The 15,496-nt window shown below is 31.8% G+C and overlaps 2 protein-coding genes across 13 annotated transcripts in view; one reads left to right on the top strand and one right to left on the bottom strand.

Annotated features, from left to right (window-relative positions):
• The window catches only part of LOC119636935 (polypeptide N-acetylgalactosaminyltransferase 1), a 5,689-nt gene extending 1,959 nt beyond the window's left edge, over positions 1 to 3,730 (top strand). The window contains exons 2-4 of the mRNA XM_038032666.1: positions 1 to 54; positions 112 to 354; positions 438 to 3,730. The exon at positions 1 to 54 is cut by the window's left edge and continues 351 nt beyond it. Coding sequence (XP_037888594.1) covers positions 1 to 54; positions 112 to 354; positions 438 to 876 — 736 coding nt within the window. The 3' untranslated portion in view covers positions 877 to 3,730. The remainder of the gene's footprint in view (positions 55 to 111; positions 355 to 437) is intronic.
• Positions 3,731 to 12,683: 8,953 nt separating this feature from the next.
• Positions 12,684 to 15,496, bottom strand: part of LOC119637041 (kinesin-like protein KIF13A) — a 28,635-nt gene continuing 25,822 nt past the window's right edge. For 11 of the 12 annotated variants that reach the window (XM_038032823.1, XM_038032818.1, XM_038032819.1 and 8 more), the window contains 5 exons: positions 14,675 to 15,027; positions 14,507 to 14,579; positions 13,786 to 14,451; positions 13,410 to 13,712; positions 12,685 to 13,340 (listed from right to left, as the gene is read on the bottom strand). In XM_038032823.1, coding sequence (XP_037888751.1) covers positions 13,273 to 13,340; positions 13,410 to 13,712; positions 13,786 to 14,451; positions 14,507 to 14,579; positions 14,675 to 15,027 — 1,463 coding nt within the window. In that variant the 3' untranslated portion in view covers positions 12,685 to 13,272. Of the gene's footprint in view, positions 13,341 to 13,409; positions 13,713 to 13,785; positions 14,452 to 14,506; positions 14,580 to 14,674; positions 15,028 to 15,496 lie in introns of all 12 variants that reach the window. The other variant, XM_038032824.1, reaches the window with a different exon arrangement.

Below are 15,496 nucleotides of genomic sequence, written 5' to 3'. Positions count from 1 at the left end.
GACCATACCTTGTTCTAGAGTCGGGCATGTCTTTCGCGATTTTCATCCTTATAAGTAAGCTATCTGATCTCGTATCTTAATAAATATGCAAATGGTAGCTTTCCTTTATAGATTTCCTAACAATCGTGATACTCATGGTATTAATACGGCTCGCATGGCTTTAGTTTGGATGGATGATTATGTGAATATATTCTTTTTATATCGTCCCGATTTGAAATTTAATGCCGATGTTGGTGATGTTACCCATCGAATAATGCTGCGCAAGAAATTGCGTTGCAAAAGTTTCGATTGGTATTTAAAGAATGTTTTCCCTGAAAAATTTATTCCCACTAAAAACGTTAAAGCTTACGGTCGGTGAGTATAATGGCTTTCTCTCAAACAAGAAAGAAAAAAAACTCAAAAATCGAATTGTTTTTGTTTTTATCGGTAACGTGTAGCGTTAAATCGTTACATACCGATTTTTGTTTAGATGATTTACAACAGGATAACGAACAACCATATAATCTAGGCTTGTTTATGTGCATGAATGAAGTCACCAAAACGCAGTTCTTTTCATTAACCAATAATAGCGTTTTACGTAATGAACTAAGTTGTGCCACCGTAAAGCATACACGTTCACCGCCTTATTTAGTGGTAATGGCCAGTTGTTTCGACAACGATGATTACAACGAAAAATGGCATTATGATCATAAATACCGTTTGCGTCACTTTTCGACTGGTCTATGTTTGGATCATCGTGGCCTTCGTCAAAGCGATTACGTTCGAGTAGCACCCTGTGATTCGCAAAGTAAAACGCAAAGTTGGATATTCGACAATAGCGAGATTAGAAATGAAATAGAACAATTTTTTGAACCAACCGGAAATCAGAATCACTAGTATTCCCAGTCAAATATTGACAAATTGAAATGCTTTTCACACCCACCAACATACGTAGTTTGCAAGAATAGTAAAATAGTAGTAAATTTGTCATTCTGTTTCTAATTCTCAAAAAGCACGCCCGGAAACCCTATACTATAAAGATCGACCCAACCGATTTATAAATTGTTTTTGCCGGCTTTTTTCTGTTGTGCCAGATAAGTTGAAATATAAAGTGCAAGCTTGGAAATTATGATATTCTTAATATAAATCCGCAAAATGTGTTTGCAAATTTGTTTGATTCGTCCGCAACAACCTAGTAATGGAAACAGACTCACAAGAAACTAAAATCTTTAATGTCGTTTTGAAAATAATACATGATCAATGTAAGATATGAGTATTAAATTTTGTTAGTATTACTTAGTATATATATGTCAATGAGGTCTGAAATTTGCTAAAACTGAAAATTGTTCTTGGGCATGGATAATAATGAATGAAAGAAAAAAGTATTTGTGTTGGTGGATGTTCAACATTCGTCAGAAGACGAATATGGATAGTCACAATTTTAAGTTACATACACCCCATAAAAGAATGGAAATCATTCTTTCATTGTAAATCTACATAAAAATTATTTTGTTTTGTTTCTGTGATTTGTATTTAGAAATGTAATACGTCTTACAAATTGGCCAGCCCTTGGGTACTTTCTTTGTGCACAGCTTTGATTTTTTAATCGATTCCTTGAAAAAGCTTTTAATATATTCGCTGCCAACACAAAATCCAAAAATTACACTTGTATCGCCAATGCGGCATTCAAACTTGGCTTGTACGTAGATTATATGTAATGTCCAACATTTATATAAACATTTAATCGAAGAATTAATTTATTTCCTATATATTTATTTCGTAAATCCATTGTACCTAAGCATAGCATATATTTTTGATCGAGTTGCGGAAATTGTAAACTATTTTTTTCAAAAATGCCGTCCTATCCTTGAATGATTTCCATTAAAATGGAAATTTAGGAATTTTCTCACTTTTTCGAGCTATCCTCGCTACACTATGCCATATGAAAGCACTTCATATGCTGCAAATCTATTTTATTTTTTAAAAAGAATTTAGTAAATTTTAGACGATGACAGATGTAAGCAATCTAATAAAATAAACTTCCAGTGAAGGAAGAAAGATAGCGGAAAGCAAATTACAAAAAATTTGCTCTGAAATCTTTTTAACTGCCGCCATTTTGTCTTATTGTCATCTTACTTCCTTTCTATGGAATCTTGCGGCCATGTCCCTAAGCTTCTCAGGTGAACTCTGATTAGCGGCTTTCATCCTTTCTATTTCTTCTCTCGAAACATCATCGGCACGAATTTTTCTCTAACCAGAAAAAAAAAATCCCTGAACTTTGCAAACTCATACACTTAATGAATGATTTAATCGCATCCCATTCATCCGACAATCAGGAAAAATTGCTGACATGTAATCCGAAATATCATTACATCTCCTTATATTATATTGCTCACATGTAATTCTGCGCTAAACAACACAGGCGGTTCGGACAAGTACCGCTAATCAGCTTGTTTGGCGAAAAGAACGCATGTGCGATAGCACTTTCCGGATTTGATGTTCAAAGCTCCAGCCGTAACAAGCGAACTGCTTCACTTCCTCTAACACCAGACTTATGATTGTAATCACATTAATTACTTTAGGTTGTGTCCAATTGTTTAAACGCAACAAGGAATGCAAATAATTACCTCTGCATCTTGCAACGACAGCGCGGTATCAGCCATGCTGACTTCTGCCACCATAAATACAAACTGCAACAAGTCCACTAATAGATCAACCTGACAAGAACAGCGTGGGCGCCAAAATAAGCACATTCGGACCACCACGCCGAGATCGTGGAATGCTTTGATACTCCGTATGGATTAAAGCTGGCAGTAAAACAAGCCTAAGTTTTTGCTAGTACACAACCTATCAAATATTGGAATTTCTTACCGCGGGTAACAAATTCGAATATCGATTTTTTAAATCTTTTGGAAATTTTATTAGTAAGGAAGGCTACTGCCTTCACTGATATTCTCAATGTGAGGGGAAAAGGAACAAGATCGCAATAGGCAAATAATGAGACTGGCAGAATGGACACAAAATACCAAAAACCATTTTTTTTTTTTTATAGAATGTATCCAGAAGTAGCAACTGTAGCAATATGGATCGTAATGGATTAATTTCGCCTAATAAATGGACAATGCTACATCCGTTCTCTCTGTCTCACTATTTGCCTAATGCGATCTTGTTCCTTTTCCCCTCATATTGAGAATATCAGTGAACCTATCAACGTTTCTGTTACTGATTATTGGCATCGCCGATTTCGTCCATTATCCGCTTATCGTTTACAGTGCAATCATTATAACCGTTCTGCAGGATCTTCATCTATTTTGATACAAACATTATACACCGATTCCAGACCTTGAATGTTAGAGTTTGTCCATAGGCTCCATACATAAAATATTTTTTTTTATAATCTATATGTAGGCTGAAGGTACCCCATCTTCCACTAGTTTTGTTGCTGCACCTTTCGCCTTCATTGAAGCGATTTCCCAAGCTTTTTATATACTATTCATATTTGACTTGAACGAAGACTTTTCATCGTATTCCTTCCGTGATATATTACTCCTCTGAAGGGCCTGAGTGTGGTTGGCAGTGAATATGTTAAGAAAAAAGCAAAACATTCCAAAACTACTCTTTAAATCTGTGTCAGTTTCTTTAAGCACCATAAATTTAAGAAACAATAAGCTTCCTATAGTTATAGTCACCGATCGATCACAAGAAATGATATAAAAAAAAAAAAAAAAAAAGAGTTATCCAAATATTTAGATATGAATAATTGTATGTAAATCAAAATATTTTTATACATAAACAAGCTACAAGGGATATACAAATACATACATACATATGTCCATTCTTCAATAATATACGGATACGGTGTAAGCAAAAACGAAATCTATATGAATAGTGTCATGGCCCTATGTAACCAAGCTATTATATAAATTATTATTATGTGCATTAATGTGCTGCCAAGAAAAAAAAAGAAAAGAAAAGAAAATCTTTATAAGTGTATACGCGTAGAAGGAAAATGAATGTACAGAACACGCTTTTTTATATATATATATATATGTATACATTTTGATCAATTTTTTAAGCACCTCGTGTTCATTCTTGTAATAATATTTTGTATTTGTATTTATTATAACTAATGGAACATTTTGTGTGCAAATAATAATAACAAATAGCTTTTTTAAGACTTGATAATATTACTAATTGAATTAAATAAATCGACAGGTTCTCTTCCTCTTTTTTTTTTTTTTTTTTTTTTGATCTACTTACATGAAGAAGACGACGGACCAAATGAAAATATTCATCACATTTTTTGCTGTTTTATTTAGTAATGTTGTATAATTAAAGATCTTTTATTGATATAATTTTATAACTTTGTATTGATGTAATTAATATATCATCGACTCTGTGTTCACATATGTGTTTTTCTTTTTCAAATTTCTTTGCATTTGTTTGTATTTATTTTTTTCTATAGAATTTATTTTATTTTCCTTGTTGTTATCTCTAATAGTTAGACGTAAAAGTATGAATAATTAAAGCTGTGTTATGTGTTTGTATGTGAATGTGTGTATGTGTGTGTGTATGGAATCTACATATAATAATGTTATGTTAATACATATTTTTTAATGATATAACACATGGAAATATATTTTATTCTTTTTGATTATTTTTTTTTTTTTCTTCTTATTTTGTTTGTAAATGTTAAGTATGTTCAAAATTTTGAAATCCTTCCAAGCAAAAAAGAAAAAAAAAATTCATATCTGTTTTAAAAAAATAACAAAAGAAAATGTGTAATTCGCTTACAACCATTAAGTCTGACGTTTTGTAAAAAAGCAACAAAAAATATGTTCTCCGATCTTAAAAATGTTTTTATCTGAGATTATTGTAAAGAGAAAAAAAAAAAAAAGAATTTTCTTATTTGTGTATATATAGGTATGAGCTCTTGGGAGGGAATGTAGTTTTTCTTATTTATTTTCCTTTTTTCTTATTTTTTTTAAGGGTTTATTAATTTCTTTAATTCTTTTCGTTATTGTATTTTATATAATATAATATTTGCTTATTACATAAAATATTCCTATATAACACTAAATGCTTCAAATTTCGATTGATAACAATACGTTTGTTTGTATGTATGTCTAAAAATTGTTTAATTACTCAGTGTGATAATCGTCACCATTATATATCAGTACGTACATATATATCTACATATATATATAGATATAGGTGATAACTAATCATTAGCAAAAGCATGATGCATGTGTACAATATTTGTCGTTATTGTTAAATTTTTCTTCTTTTTTTTTTTGTTTTGAAAATGTGTTTATTATTATTTAAAGATTTGGAATATTTTTTTTTCTTTCTCCTTCTATATTTATTGTTAATTTTTATTCAGATTTTAAAATATTATATTTAAGGTACATCTGATTACGCTCTTGATAGAAACTAAGCTTCTCCTCAAGAAGGAGAGAATAAATAGAAAATTATTTTTAAAGAAAAAGAAAAGAAAAGAAAGTTAAATGCGTTGTCGTTTCTCTTTAGCAAAATAATAATTGCTTGCTAGCTTTGACCTTGTTGCATATTATAGGAAATAGTACATCGTTTTCAGCCATTCAGTGATATTTACTTGATTTTGCTGTCTTTTCTTGAACAAGTTGAACGAAAGGAGTACAAAATAAAGTAAATATTTCCCAATACATCCACAATATATATCTTGGATGTCGCGGGATATCAAGTTGCTATTCTCGCCAAGTACACTCAACTCTTTTTTTTTTTTTTTTTTTACACGGTAAGTACGTTCCTTAGAAAATCGTCTAAAAATTACAGGCGACATGTGGTAAATTTGGGTATGTATTCCACAACATTAAAGCATCGTGTAAAATTAAAAAACTTCAAATACTTTCTCAAAAAACCGTGCAAAAAAAAATAATGAAATACGTATTACATGATTATGAAACAGAAACAATTCATTTAAAAAAAAAAAGAGAAAGAAAACAGAATCAGTGTAGACTGCAAATTCAGTCCGTATGTACAATATATAGAAATTTAAATTGGAATTAGGAATAAAAATCAATTTCGCAACCATCCACTGTTACTGAGTAGCAAGGGCGAACGTTTTTCACGGACTGCACTAAAAACGCTATCATCAATAGATACGTGAGATACGTTTCCCAACAATTAACGGGTTTGATTGGAATGAACAATTTGATTCGTTATTAATAACCACTGTATATTTTTTTGTGTTGTTGTAAAGTTTTCTTATTAGCAGCTATTTAATTGGTGTCTCAAATTTCAAAAAAATCATTTTTTTTTTTTGGTATTCGTGCTAACAAAAAAAAAAAAGAAAATCGTGTAAAAAGAGCATATTGGTGAACTGTGTTATGGGAAAATCGGGTAAAAAAACCGTGTAAAAAGCGTTGGGTCTATAAACCGTTATATGTTGTTGTAAATTCGCATATAGTTGAGATCTTCCAGATCGAAGAGAAGAAAAATAGACTGAAGTCGCAAGTTGAATATTAGGTGGCGTGAAATGAAATCTTCACTCTTTTGCAAACTAAAATTTTTAATAATTCCCACCACTTTCAAGACAATGCATAAAATGCAGAAATTAGTTTCACTAATTGTGCGGAATGTACGTTCAAATCTGATATTACTATTTGTCCCGCCCTATAAAGTTGTAGTTTTTTTTTTTTTTACTTGTTGAGGTTGTTGTTCGTGGACTCATTTTTACATTGAGAGTTTGCACCGTTTGGGTAAATGTTCGTATCAAGTAACAAATCGCAGTAGATGCATATTTCGGACTTGCCTACTGAAGGAATGGAATCTATTTCATTACCTGAGAATATTTGTAATAATATTTAAATTTTATTATTTTTATTATTATTAGTGTAATTAATTTGGCCAGAGAAATAAAGTTTAAGGCTAAAGTTCGTAAAGCTCTAGCATTAAAACTCTGCCGGACTTGGGATTAAAACCTACGTCCATTGAGTTGTTAGTCGAGATCGTTTGCCCATTCGGCCACCTAGGCCGATAACTTTTAATCTTCGTTATTTTCGCCGGTAGTGGAATAGACAGTAGCGTACATGACTAAGTCGATTTATAATCTTGTTCCGGTCAAGAATATGCGTTTATTAGGATTCTGCAGCTCCTTTATTCTTAGAAATTGTAAATTGAATGAATCCTTGCTTCAGAGGGATTTATAGGGTTACAGAAATGATAAATTCACAGGTAAGTCAAGTAATTCTTTTCGTTTTAATATTTTAAACCGATCTTTGGTGGATCTTTAATACTTGAAACCGGGCATGGACAACCTCGGCTCCATGATGCCGCAGAGTCCGGCCTACTACGATTAAAATGTTAAGTAATTTAAATTGCTCGCATATGGCAATGCTGCAAATGGATTATATCTTCCTTTTTTTTTTGTTTTGGTCATTAGGCCGTCAACTGGGCGATTGGTAAAGAGTGCCACTTTTTAAATAGTATTTGGAGTTTGTTTTGGCTCACGCCGTTATATGACAATTATTTTTGGACCGTTGATGAGAAAAATTGCCCCTCGCTGCTTTACATCTATCTGCATAAAAGAGCAAAGCAAATTCTTACTTAAGGACATATCAGCTGGCTAGTCAAGCCCTTCTTAAGATTGAATTTTTGGAAAATTTTTACATCAACTGCTAAAACAATATCTGTTGTGGATGTGGCAAATTATGGTTTTTTTTGCTTAAGGCGGAAACTTCCATTATTTGATGCGAATCTTTGCAAACATTTGCTATAGCTTATGTTTTATGTCGCTTGAAAACGGATAATCGCCTCTTTTTTAGCACTTTAGCACTTTTTTAGAAATCGGCTAGAGATTGTATATATCATTTTTTTTTTTTTTTTTTTGGGACTTACTAAATGTTTGTAAATACTGACTAAGGGCTGTGTCGGCCAACTGATCGTGGCGTTTTTTTCTTGCCATCACTTTTCAGATGGCTCTAAGAAACATGCATTAATATCAATTAAGGGCAACCACAGGGCGCTTTTTCTTCTATTAGACCTTTTTCTGTACTCGATTACCATCAATGGTGGGTAGCACGTTAGAGATCGTTACAGATCGTGGACGTACCGATTTTTTAGATTGAAAGTGTCAAGAAGTGACTCTAATAAATATTTGCAAGCATCGGTTATACAGTCTTTTGCTTATTTTGGACGGATCGCGTCCGATATTTGGGTTTTTTGCCCTGAACCGCTATATATGACTTTGATTAATGTTTTTCTAAATACATGTATGACCAAGTTTCTATTTCTCGAGTCAATTTTCAAACTGAATCCCTGACCACTAACTTATTGCAAATAAATTTAAAAAAAAAAAATTTTTTTTTTGTTTGTATAATTTGCTTTATAGCTTCTGATTTTCAATGTCAGAGTTTCGTTCACTGAAGTGGAAAGTGTGCAGGTCTTTTTGCCCTTATTTTAACTTGAATGTTTAGTTATGATTTTTGGGTAATTTATGGAATTTTCGCAACGCTCTCATCTATTCATTGAATTTAATATTATTGTTTTTTTTTTTCATTTTAAATGATGTAATTGATTTTTATTATCATATATGTACAAACTCTTTGCAATATTTTCAGAGTAATAGAGGGAGAGCGTAGTATGAGAAAGAGAGAGAGAGAGAGAGAGAGAGTAAGGGAAGAAAAGGATAAAGAGGATGCAACATTTGGTGACTTGCAAAAATATTCTTTGTCGGCATGCGTTTTGTTCTCTTCGTTTCGCAAAGTTTAAAATAAATAATTTATAAAAAATATCATATTAGAACTTTTTCAATACTTTAAAAAAGTTTGGACGTCTTGTAAAGTTTGGTTTGGTTTTCTTTTTCTGTCTTTCGTCATCTTTACATATTATTATTATTATTATTATTATTATTAATTTTTTTGTAGTTGTAATAATATTTCTAAACATATCTACTATATTTTTTGTGTATATTTATCGATATTTTAAATATTTTGCATTTATTGTTTAAAAATTACACGATTTTTACTTTTGTTTTTTTTTTTTTTTTTGTTGTCATATTTTTGGATGGATACTTACGTATGTAGAACAACAGGTTGTTAATAGAAAGCAATTTGCTTTTTGTTTTTGTTTTCTCTGTAGTTTTTTTTTTTTTTTTTTAAAGATTAGAATAAATTTTTTCAACATTATATTTAAATAGATTATCAACATAGTTTGTATTTCCGTTTTTCTTTTTCTTTTAAATGCTGCTTTAGTCAGGGTCTTACGATTAAGAGAGTTGGATTGCGTTAAATAATTTTTAAATTATTTTATGTTTTTTTACCTTTGACATGACTTTAGGAAAATATTTGCATGTATATCGATTCTTAGTTCTTAAAATTTTTATGGACTTCTTTTTCTATGCCCACCACAAGCACTACATAGAATTGGCTATAATTTAGCAATGCAAGGCCGGTCATGTTTGTCACCTTGAATAGGATAAATTACTTAATAAATTTTAGAATTAGAACATTGAAAATTGTTTTAAAACTTTTTATTATATTCGCTATTCTAGTAATCCTTCCGTTGATTTTGAAAAAAATAAAACTTGGTCCTCCCACAAGTACACTTTGTCCAAAACAAAAGATATAAACATCATGACACACTTCAAAATTTATCAAATTGCGTTAACTAGTAACCTAGAACTAACTAAAAAGCAAATACGAAGAATGCAATTCGTTAAGCGTCATTATTCGTCAGTAATAATGTTTCTTTGCCAACGTACTATTAGCCCTTCGTACATTTAAGAACTAATAAATGGTGGTATTAACTCGTCGGCCTTATCAGGAAAGATAAACTTTAATATGCCACAAATAATTCTTTAAGAAACTTCATATTCGGTATGTATATATATATATATATATATGTATAATGACGAGCCTTTTTAACTCATTTAGGGCCCGTTGTAAAAATTTAAATTGTATCTATAATTTAAACTAAATATCGGATACGTTAAAGAATCCAATCCAAGTCCAATCGCTACTCCTTAATATACGCAATCTCCTTATGTCGCATTTAAATGAAGTTAACTAATAAATTTCGAGTACTTTTCGTTTCGCAAACTAAACCAGCTGGGTTTTAGTATCGGTCGCCTAGTGCCTACTTGAAAGCTCTGCCCTACAAGGCTTTAATTGTTTGAATTCTATTCTTATTTATGTATACAGTTTAGCTTACTAAGTACTTGATTGTTTCAATAAACTTCATCATTCTATTTTCAAATTTCAAACCTGGCGTTTTAACTCGCTTAGGTTAGCTAGCGATTCTTCCAGCCGAGCTCATTTGGCATATAAACTTGGCTTGGTGTTCTGAAGCTAAGCAGATTAGGTTACACTATAATTATCTATCTCACAAGATCTCCAATACAAATTCTCTACAAGAAGGGGTATTAACTAGGCAAACTTCATCTAATACACTATTAACCTTTGACTATCTTGCGAGTTTTTCCCGACTTAGAACACCACTCCTGCCACGATATGCGTGGTCACTATATGGCTTACAATAAGTCAAAAATTATATCTTAAAATTTACAGCAAATACGATATTTGGTGGAGGCATTTGTGAGGATAGTTTGAAATCTAGTCGACAAAAGGTTTGCGATCCGTTTGTATATATAACTTCACCGTTGAAACTTAATTTCAGTTTCCAAGAGGTAGGAAGATTTAAATATTCGTCAGCTAAAAAATCTTTCTAAAGCTATTCTCACCTCACACGTCTGCATTCAGTAAAATATTTTCAAATGCTGAAGGTGGATATCGAAGATTCGCTCAAGGGCGAATACAATTTGCTTAAATGCTTTTATCTCATGCGATTATGCTTAACATTCAGTTAAGGCTTTCTATAGTAGTTCGCTTACAATTAACAAGATTTGGGAATCAATTCCTTAGTGTTGTCTATGTAATAACCTTACATTGTTATATAATTATTATATATACCCTTCGGGTATGTTAAGGATGTTATTCTTAGAGCATGTTATGTTTAGTGTGCGTGTTTATGTTATGAAAATTTTTTTAAAAGTCTTACATATTACGTTTACAACACTGTCATATAATTTCTTTCATTTCGAACTACATTTTCTAAAAAATAACAAATGCCAGCCAGTGGTGGTGGGCATAGATACATAAAGATTTGATCCTATCTCTATATACTTTCTTGTTATTTAAAGATTTTATGTTTCTGCTTAAAATGTTACTATTATTTTGATAGACTATGAAGACTACTACGACACCGTTTTTTCCCCATCTATACAGTGCGTGCCATATAGGAAATGCCAAAAGTTTCGATAAATAATTTTCGGGAGGTTTAATAAAACGTTTTCAATGTGAAGATGAAGTAGCTGTAGGAGGCGATAAATGAGTCAGCTCATAGAGGACGAGTGTTTTAATTCCACGAAGAGACACTGCCTACCATTAAATACCCTACAACCACATCGTTTAATACAATTATTCATCTAACAATGTTTCAGAATAAGGACTGATCAAGAAAGTGGTTCGAACCGAATCATTTTCAACAGCGTTTGTTCTTCGGCCAAAACATATCAGTGCATCAAATTTCATCCAAATATCTTCAAAGTTGCGACATCTAGTTTGAACACAAATTTACATAAATGGAAAATTATAATATAAGAAAAAGGTGGGACAGACATACACACAAGTTTAAATCGGTTCAGAAAGTGATTCAGATTAAATCAGATTAATCAAAGATGGGTCTACCTCAAATACTACTAACTTTTCTCAGTACAATTTCATGTCAATGATCGTTTGTGGATTTTTGAAAAAACCCCATCTTTAACCAATTTTTCATATTGATCCTCACACATTTTACCAACACCGCGAACAGTATCGTTGTGAATATTTTTTTGGTTTATTGGAGTATGGAAAATGGCTTAGCAAAATCCCAAGAAAAGAGTCGCATGATCTTAGTGGCCAAACATTCCCATGCTTAGAAATATGCTCGGGTGGCCTTCATAAATAAACAAAATAAAACTTCTGTCTACATAATAAAGCTACTAAAACAACAGAAATACGATAGAATATTCTTATCAACATTCGTGGGAGAAAAATCTTTTTCACATCTTTTAATGGCACACACTGACACTTCAATTTTTAATTTTAATTAAACGCCAGATAATTTGCACTGAAGTTATGTCATCTAAAGGATTTCAAATCAAAAAAAAATAACGCATAATGTTTTCTAAAATTATTAATTAAGGTTTTAAACTCAATTTACAGAAAAAAGGAAAAAAAAAACGTATAAATTATTTTTATTTATTAGGAACAAAAGAAAAAGAATATTAAAATATACATAAAGAATAAAACTAAAATTTACATAGAAATAACATTGAAAAATGTTTCATTAAAAAATAAATATGTTACACACATATTCCAAAAAAAAAAAAAAAAATTTTTTCTTCTAAACGACATAATTGAAAGCAATTTCGTTGAAATAAAGGACTTAACGGTTCTTCTATTTAATAATAAGATTAAAAAAAAAAAAATTCCTTCTCACTTTTCTCATTTAATAAAATGTATATATATATATATATCACAACATCAGTTATGGTTTCTAATTATATAAAAAATTGTTTGAACAAATAAATTTCAAAGAAAAAAAAAAAATGTTAGGAGTAGAAATAAAATATAGTCCTAAGTGTATCTAAATAAATATATATTTTTGTAAAAAAAATTATTATCCTTAAAATGAAAACAAAAAAAAAAATTATATATGGTATGTATAAATAACTACAAGGCGGTATATAGGGAAAAAAACGAACTTGTTATGTTACTGTGTACTGCATGTGAAGAGTGGAGGAGTAATTATATTTAGCTTATAAGCGGATCAAGTATATGCGTAATTTTTAAACTTAATGAATACATGAAAATAATGCATTTTCTACTGATATTCGTATTCTAATCGTTTGTTATATTGCTGGTTTTTTAATGACGCTACACTACCTCATTTTTATTGCTTTACATAATTGTTTTTTAGTTAAAATGCTGTTGAGCGTCGATTTAGTTTTTTATAATTAATGTTCGCATCATGGCAACGTATTGGGGTAACCGATGCCGTTTTAATTTCCTTCGTAGCAACCGAAAATTCACTACTGTACCCGATCGTGGAGCATAGATGAGGCGATTGTTTCATTTTGATTGGGAAATCAGCAGTTGGCGTTACTGTGGCGTCAGTCGTCGGAGCAGTAGTAGTTGCTGCCCTAATTAGTGTGGGTTTTCGACAACTCGCCACCAAGCGTTCTTTTTGATGCGAACATTTCGGATACAATCATTTACGATTGTCGGAATTGCTTAAGGTTTCGTATCGGCTTTTAGGACGGGTTAAATTAGTCTCAGCTAATGGGGAGAAAAGCACTTGAAAATTTCGGTTCCTTCTTTCCCTTAATTTATTTGATTTTTTCTTACCTTTGCTTTGTTTTTGTTCAGCTTTATAGGCTCGCATTGCTTTGCCGCGCTTGTCTAGGATCAGCTTATCGGATCGTACAAATATTCCATGCTTTGCCTTGCATTGAAAATATTGTATGCCTTGTACAGTGCCATCATTTTTGCCAGTAGGTGTATCAAGTTCGACTCCGATCCATAGACCAGGCTGGAAGTGCGTTGTGCCAACGTAAGCGATCAAGCCACTGGTATTATAGGGTCGTATAAGAACCGATTCACCTACTACCACCCAACTAGGTAAATTTATTTCTGTAAATTTGTTGTCGTCTGCAAATAAAATAAAAGTTCCGTATAATTGTTTTGACTTATATTACTATACTACTCGAGCTGATTGACTGACCTTCGTTTTCCAAGCTATTGGACATGTTAAGGCGGCCATTAGAAGAAATTAGTATTGATTCGCTTTGTATTGAATTTGTCTTATTGCTATTATGGTCGCTATTGTACATTGTACCCGTCACAGTATTACCGTTGTTTTGATTTGATTTTTTCCGTCTAAGAATTTTACTGTTCGGTTGAGTTACTTTTTGAGGCCCGGTCTTCCGCTCATCGAAAGTTTCGTTACCATTTCGATTGTCTGCCTTGCTATTGTTACCATTACTGGGAATTAACTGACTAAGTGCAGTAGCAGATGTCGCGGTATCAACATCATTGTTATTATTGCTTGTAGTTTTTGGTTTATTTTTATTTGCGGTTACCGTTGATTGCAATTCAATTATCTTTTGACCTTTTTTTTCGTTCACGATGATGTTCGACTCTTCGATATGATTGGTAACGCTGATAGCGTCTTTTATTGACTTGGCAGAATCATTGCTATCGATTTGTTGTGGCATTTGTTTGTTAGCATCAATAAGTTGGGAATTTTGAGAGCCAGCCTCCTGGAGCTCGAAAAGATTTAAAATCGTTTCTTTGTGATTGTTTACATGTTTTGTCATATCCTTAAGGAAAGGATTAATACGTGTAGCCGAACGATTGGGCGGTGAATTGGAGTTAACTTGATCGTAATCTAATCTCACATTAGAATATGTTTCAAAAATATTCAATAATTATATATAACTTACCTTGAGCCTCTTCAATGTTCATGGATCGCATCGAAACCAAATCGTCGTTCGATAAGTTTGTACAAGACACCGCCTAAAATATTGAGAAAAAAAAAAAATTAAAAGAGATTGAAAAAAACCAAGCACAACAAGTAAATTCGTATTATTCAAAATTTTAAACTGCATTACCTGTGAACCGTAGCCGCTCGATGTTGACGAACTCATGCTAGGTGTAGCTAAGCCAGTTAGCTGTTTCGCAGCGGCATTCGTTGTACTTGCATAGTTCAAGCATCCATAATTCGTGTGTGTACTCACATCCATGAATGAATCCATGGTCTTGGAAGAAGTAAGACGCGAACGATTCTGGTAATTATTGGTGCTGATATTGTTACTTTGTGCACGCTCTTGCCCATAGCCATTCACGTACTCTGAATCACTATAACTATCTTCGGCTTCTTCCGCTAACGAGCGATGCCCACCGAACGGCTCTTCATGTAATGTCGTCATACGCATACTCATCAGTTTGCCCGTAGCTGGAGAAGCTATATATATATATATATATATTAATTATTAATTATTATTAATGGAAACAATGATATGTATTTGCTCTAACATTGTTATTGCATAATGAATAAACGCTAGGGAATCGTATTATAAGAAACCTACGTTTTGTTGGTGGATTTCTTAGCGAATTTGAATTCAAATTCAAATTCAAAAACGTTGGACGAGCTGCATTCCAAGAAGCATTTATTTTCGAAAGATAGTACAAGTGATATGATTTGCTATTAGTATCGTATATATTAATTTAAAATGATTTCGCACGTACAAACTTCCAAAAAAAAAAAAAAAATTTTTTTTAAACCAAAAAATAATTCTAATGTAAATTCATTTTATTACCAAACGTACGTAACTAAGGAGGCAATGTACACATAAACTAAAATAGTGCTGACAAACTGTATTTGTACACTATGCTCAATGCTATATTGGATATATTATGCATACGTAAGCGTT

Source organism: Glossina fuscipes, unplaced genomic scaffold (assembly GCF_014805625.2).
Source record: "Glossina fuscipes isolate IAEA_lab_2018 unplaced genomic scaffold, Yale_Gfus_2 42, whole genome shotgun sequence".
NCBI lineage: Eukaryota > Metazoa > Arthropoda > Insecta > Diptera > Glossinidae > Glossina > Glossina fuscipes.
This window is presented reverse-complemented; position numbering and strand designations above follow the sequence as displayed.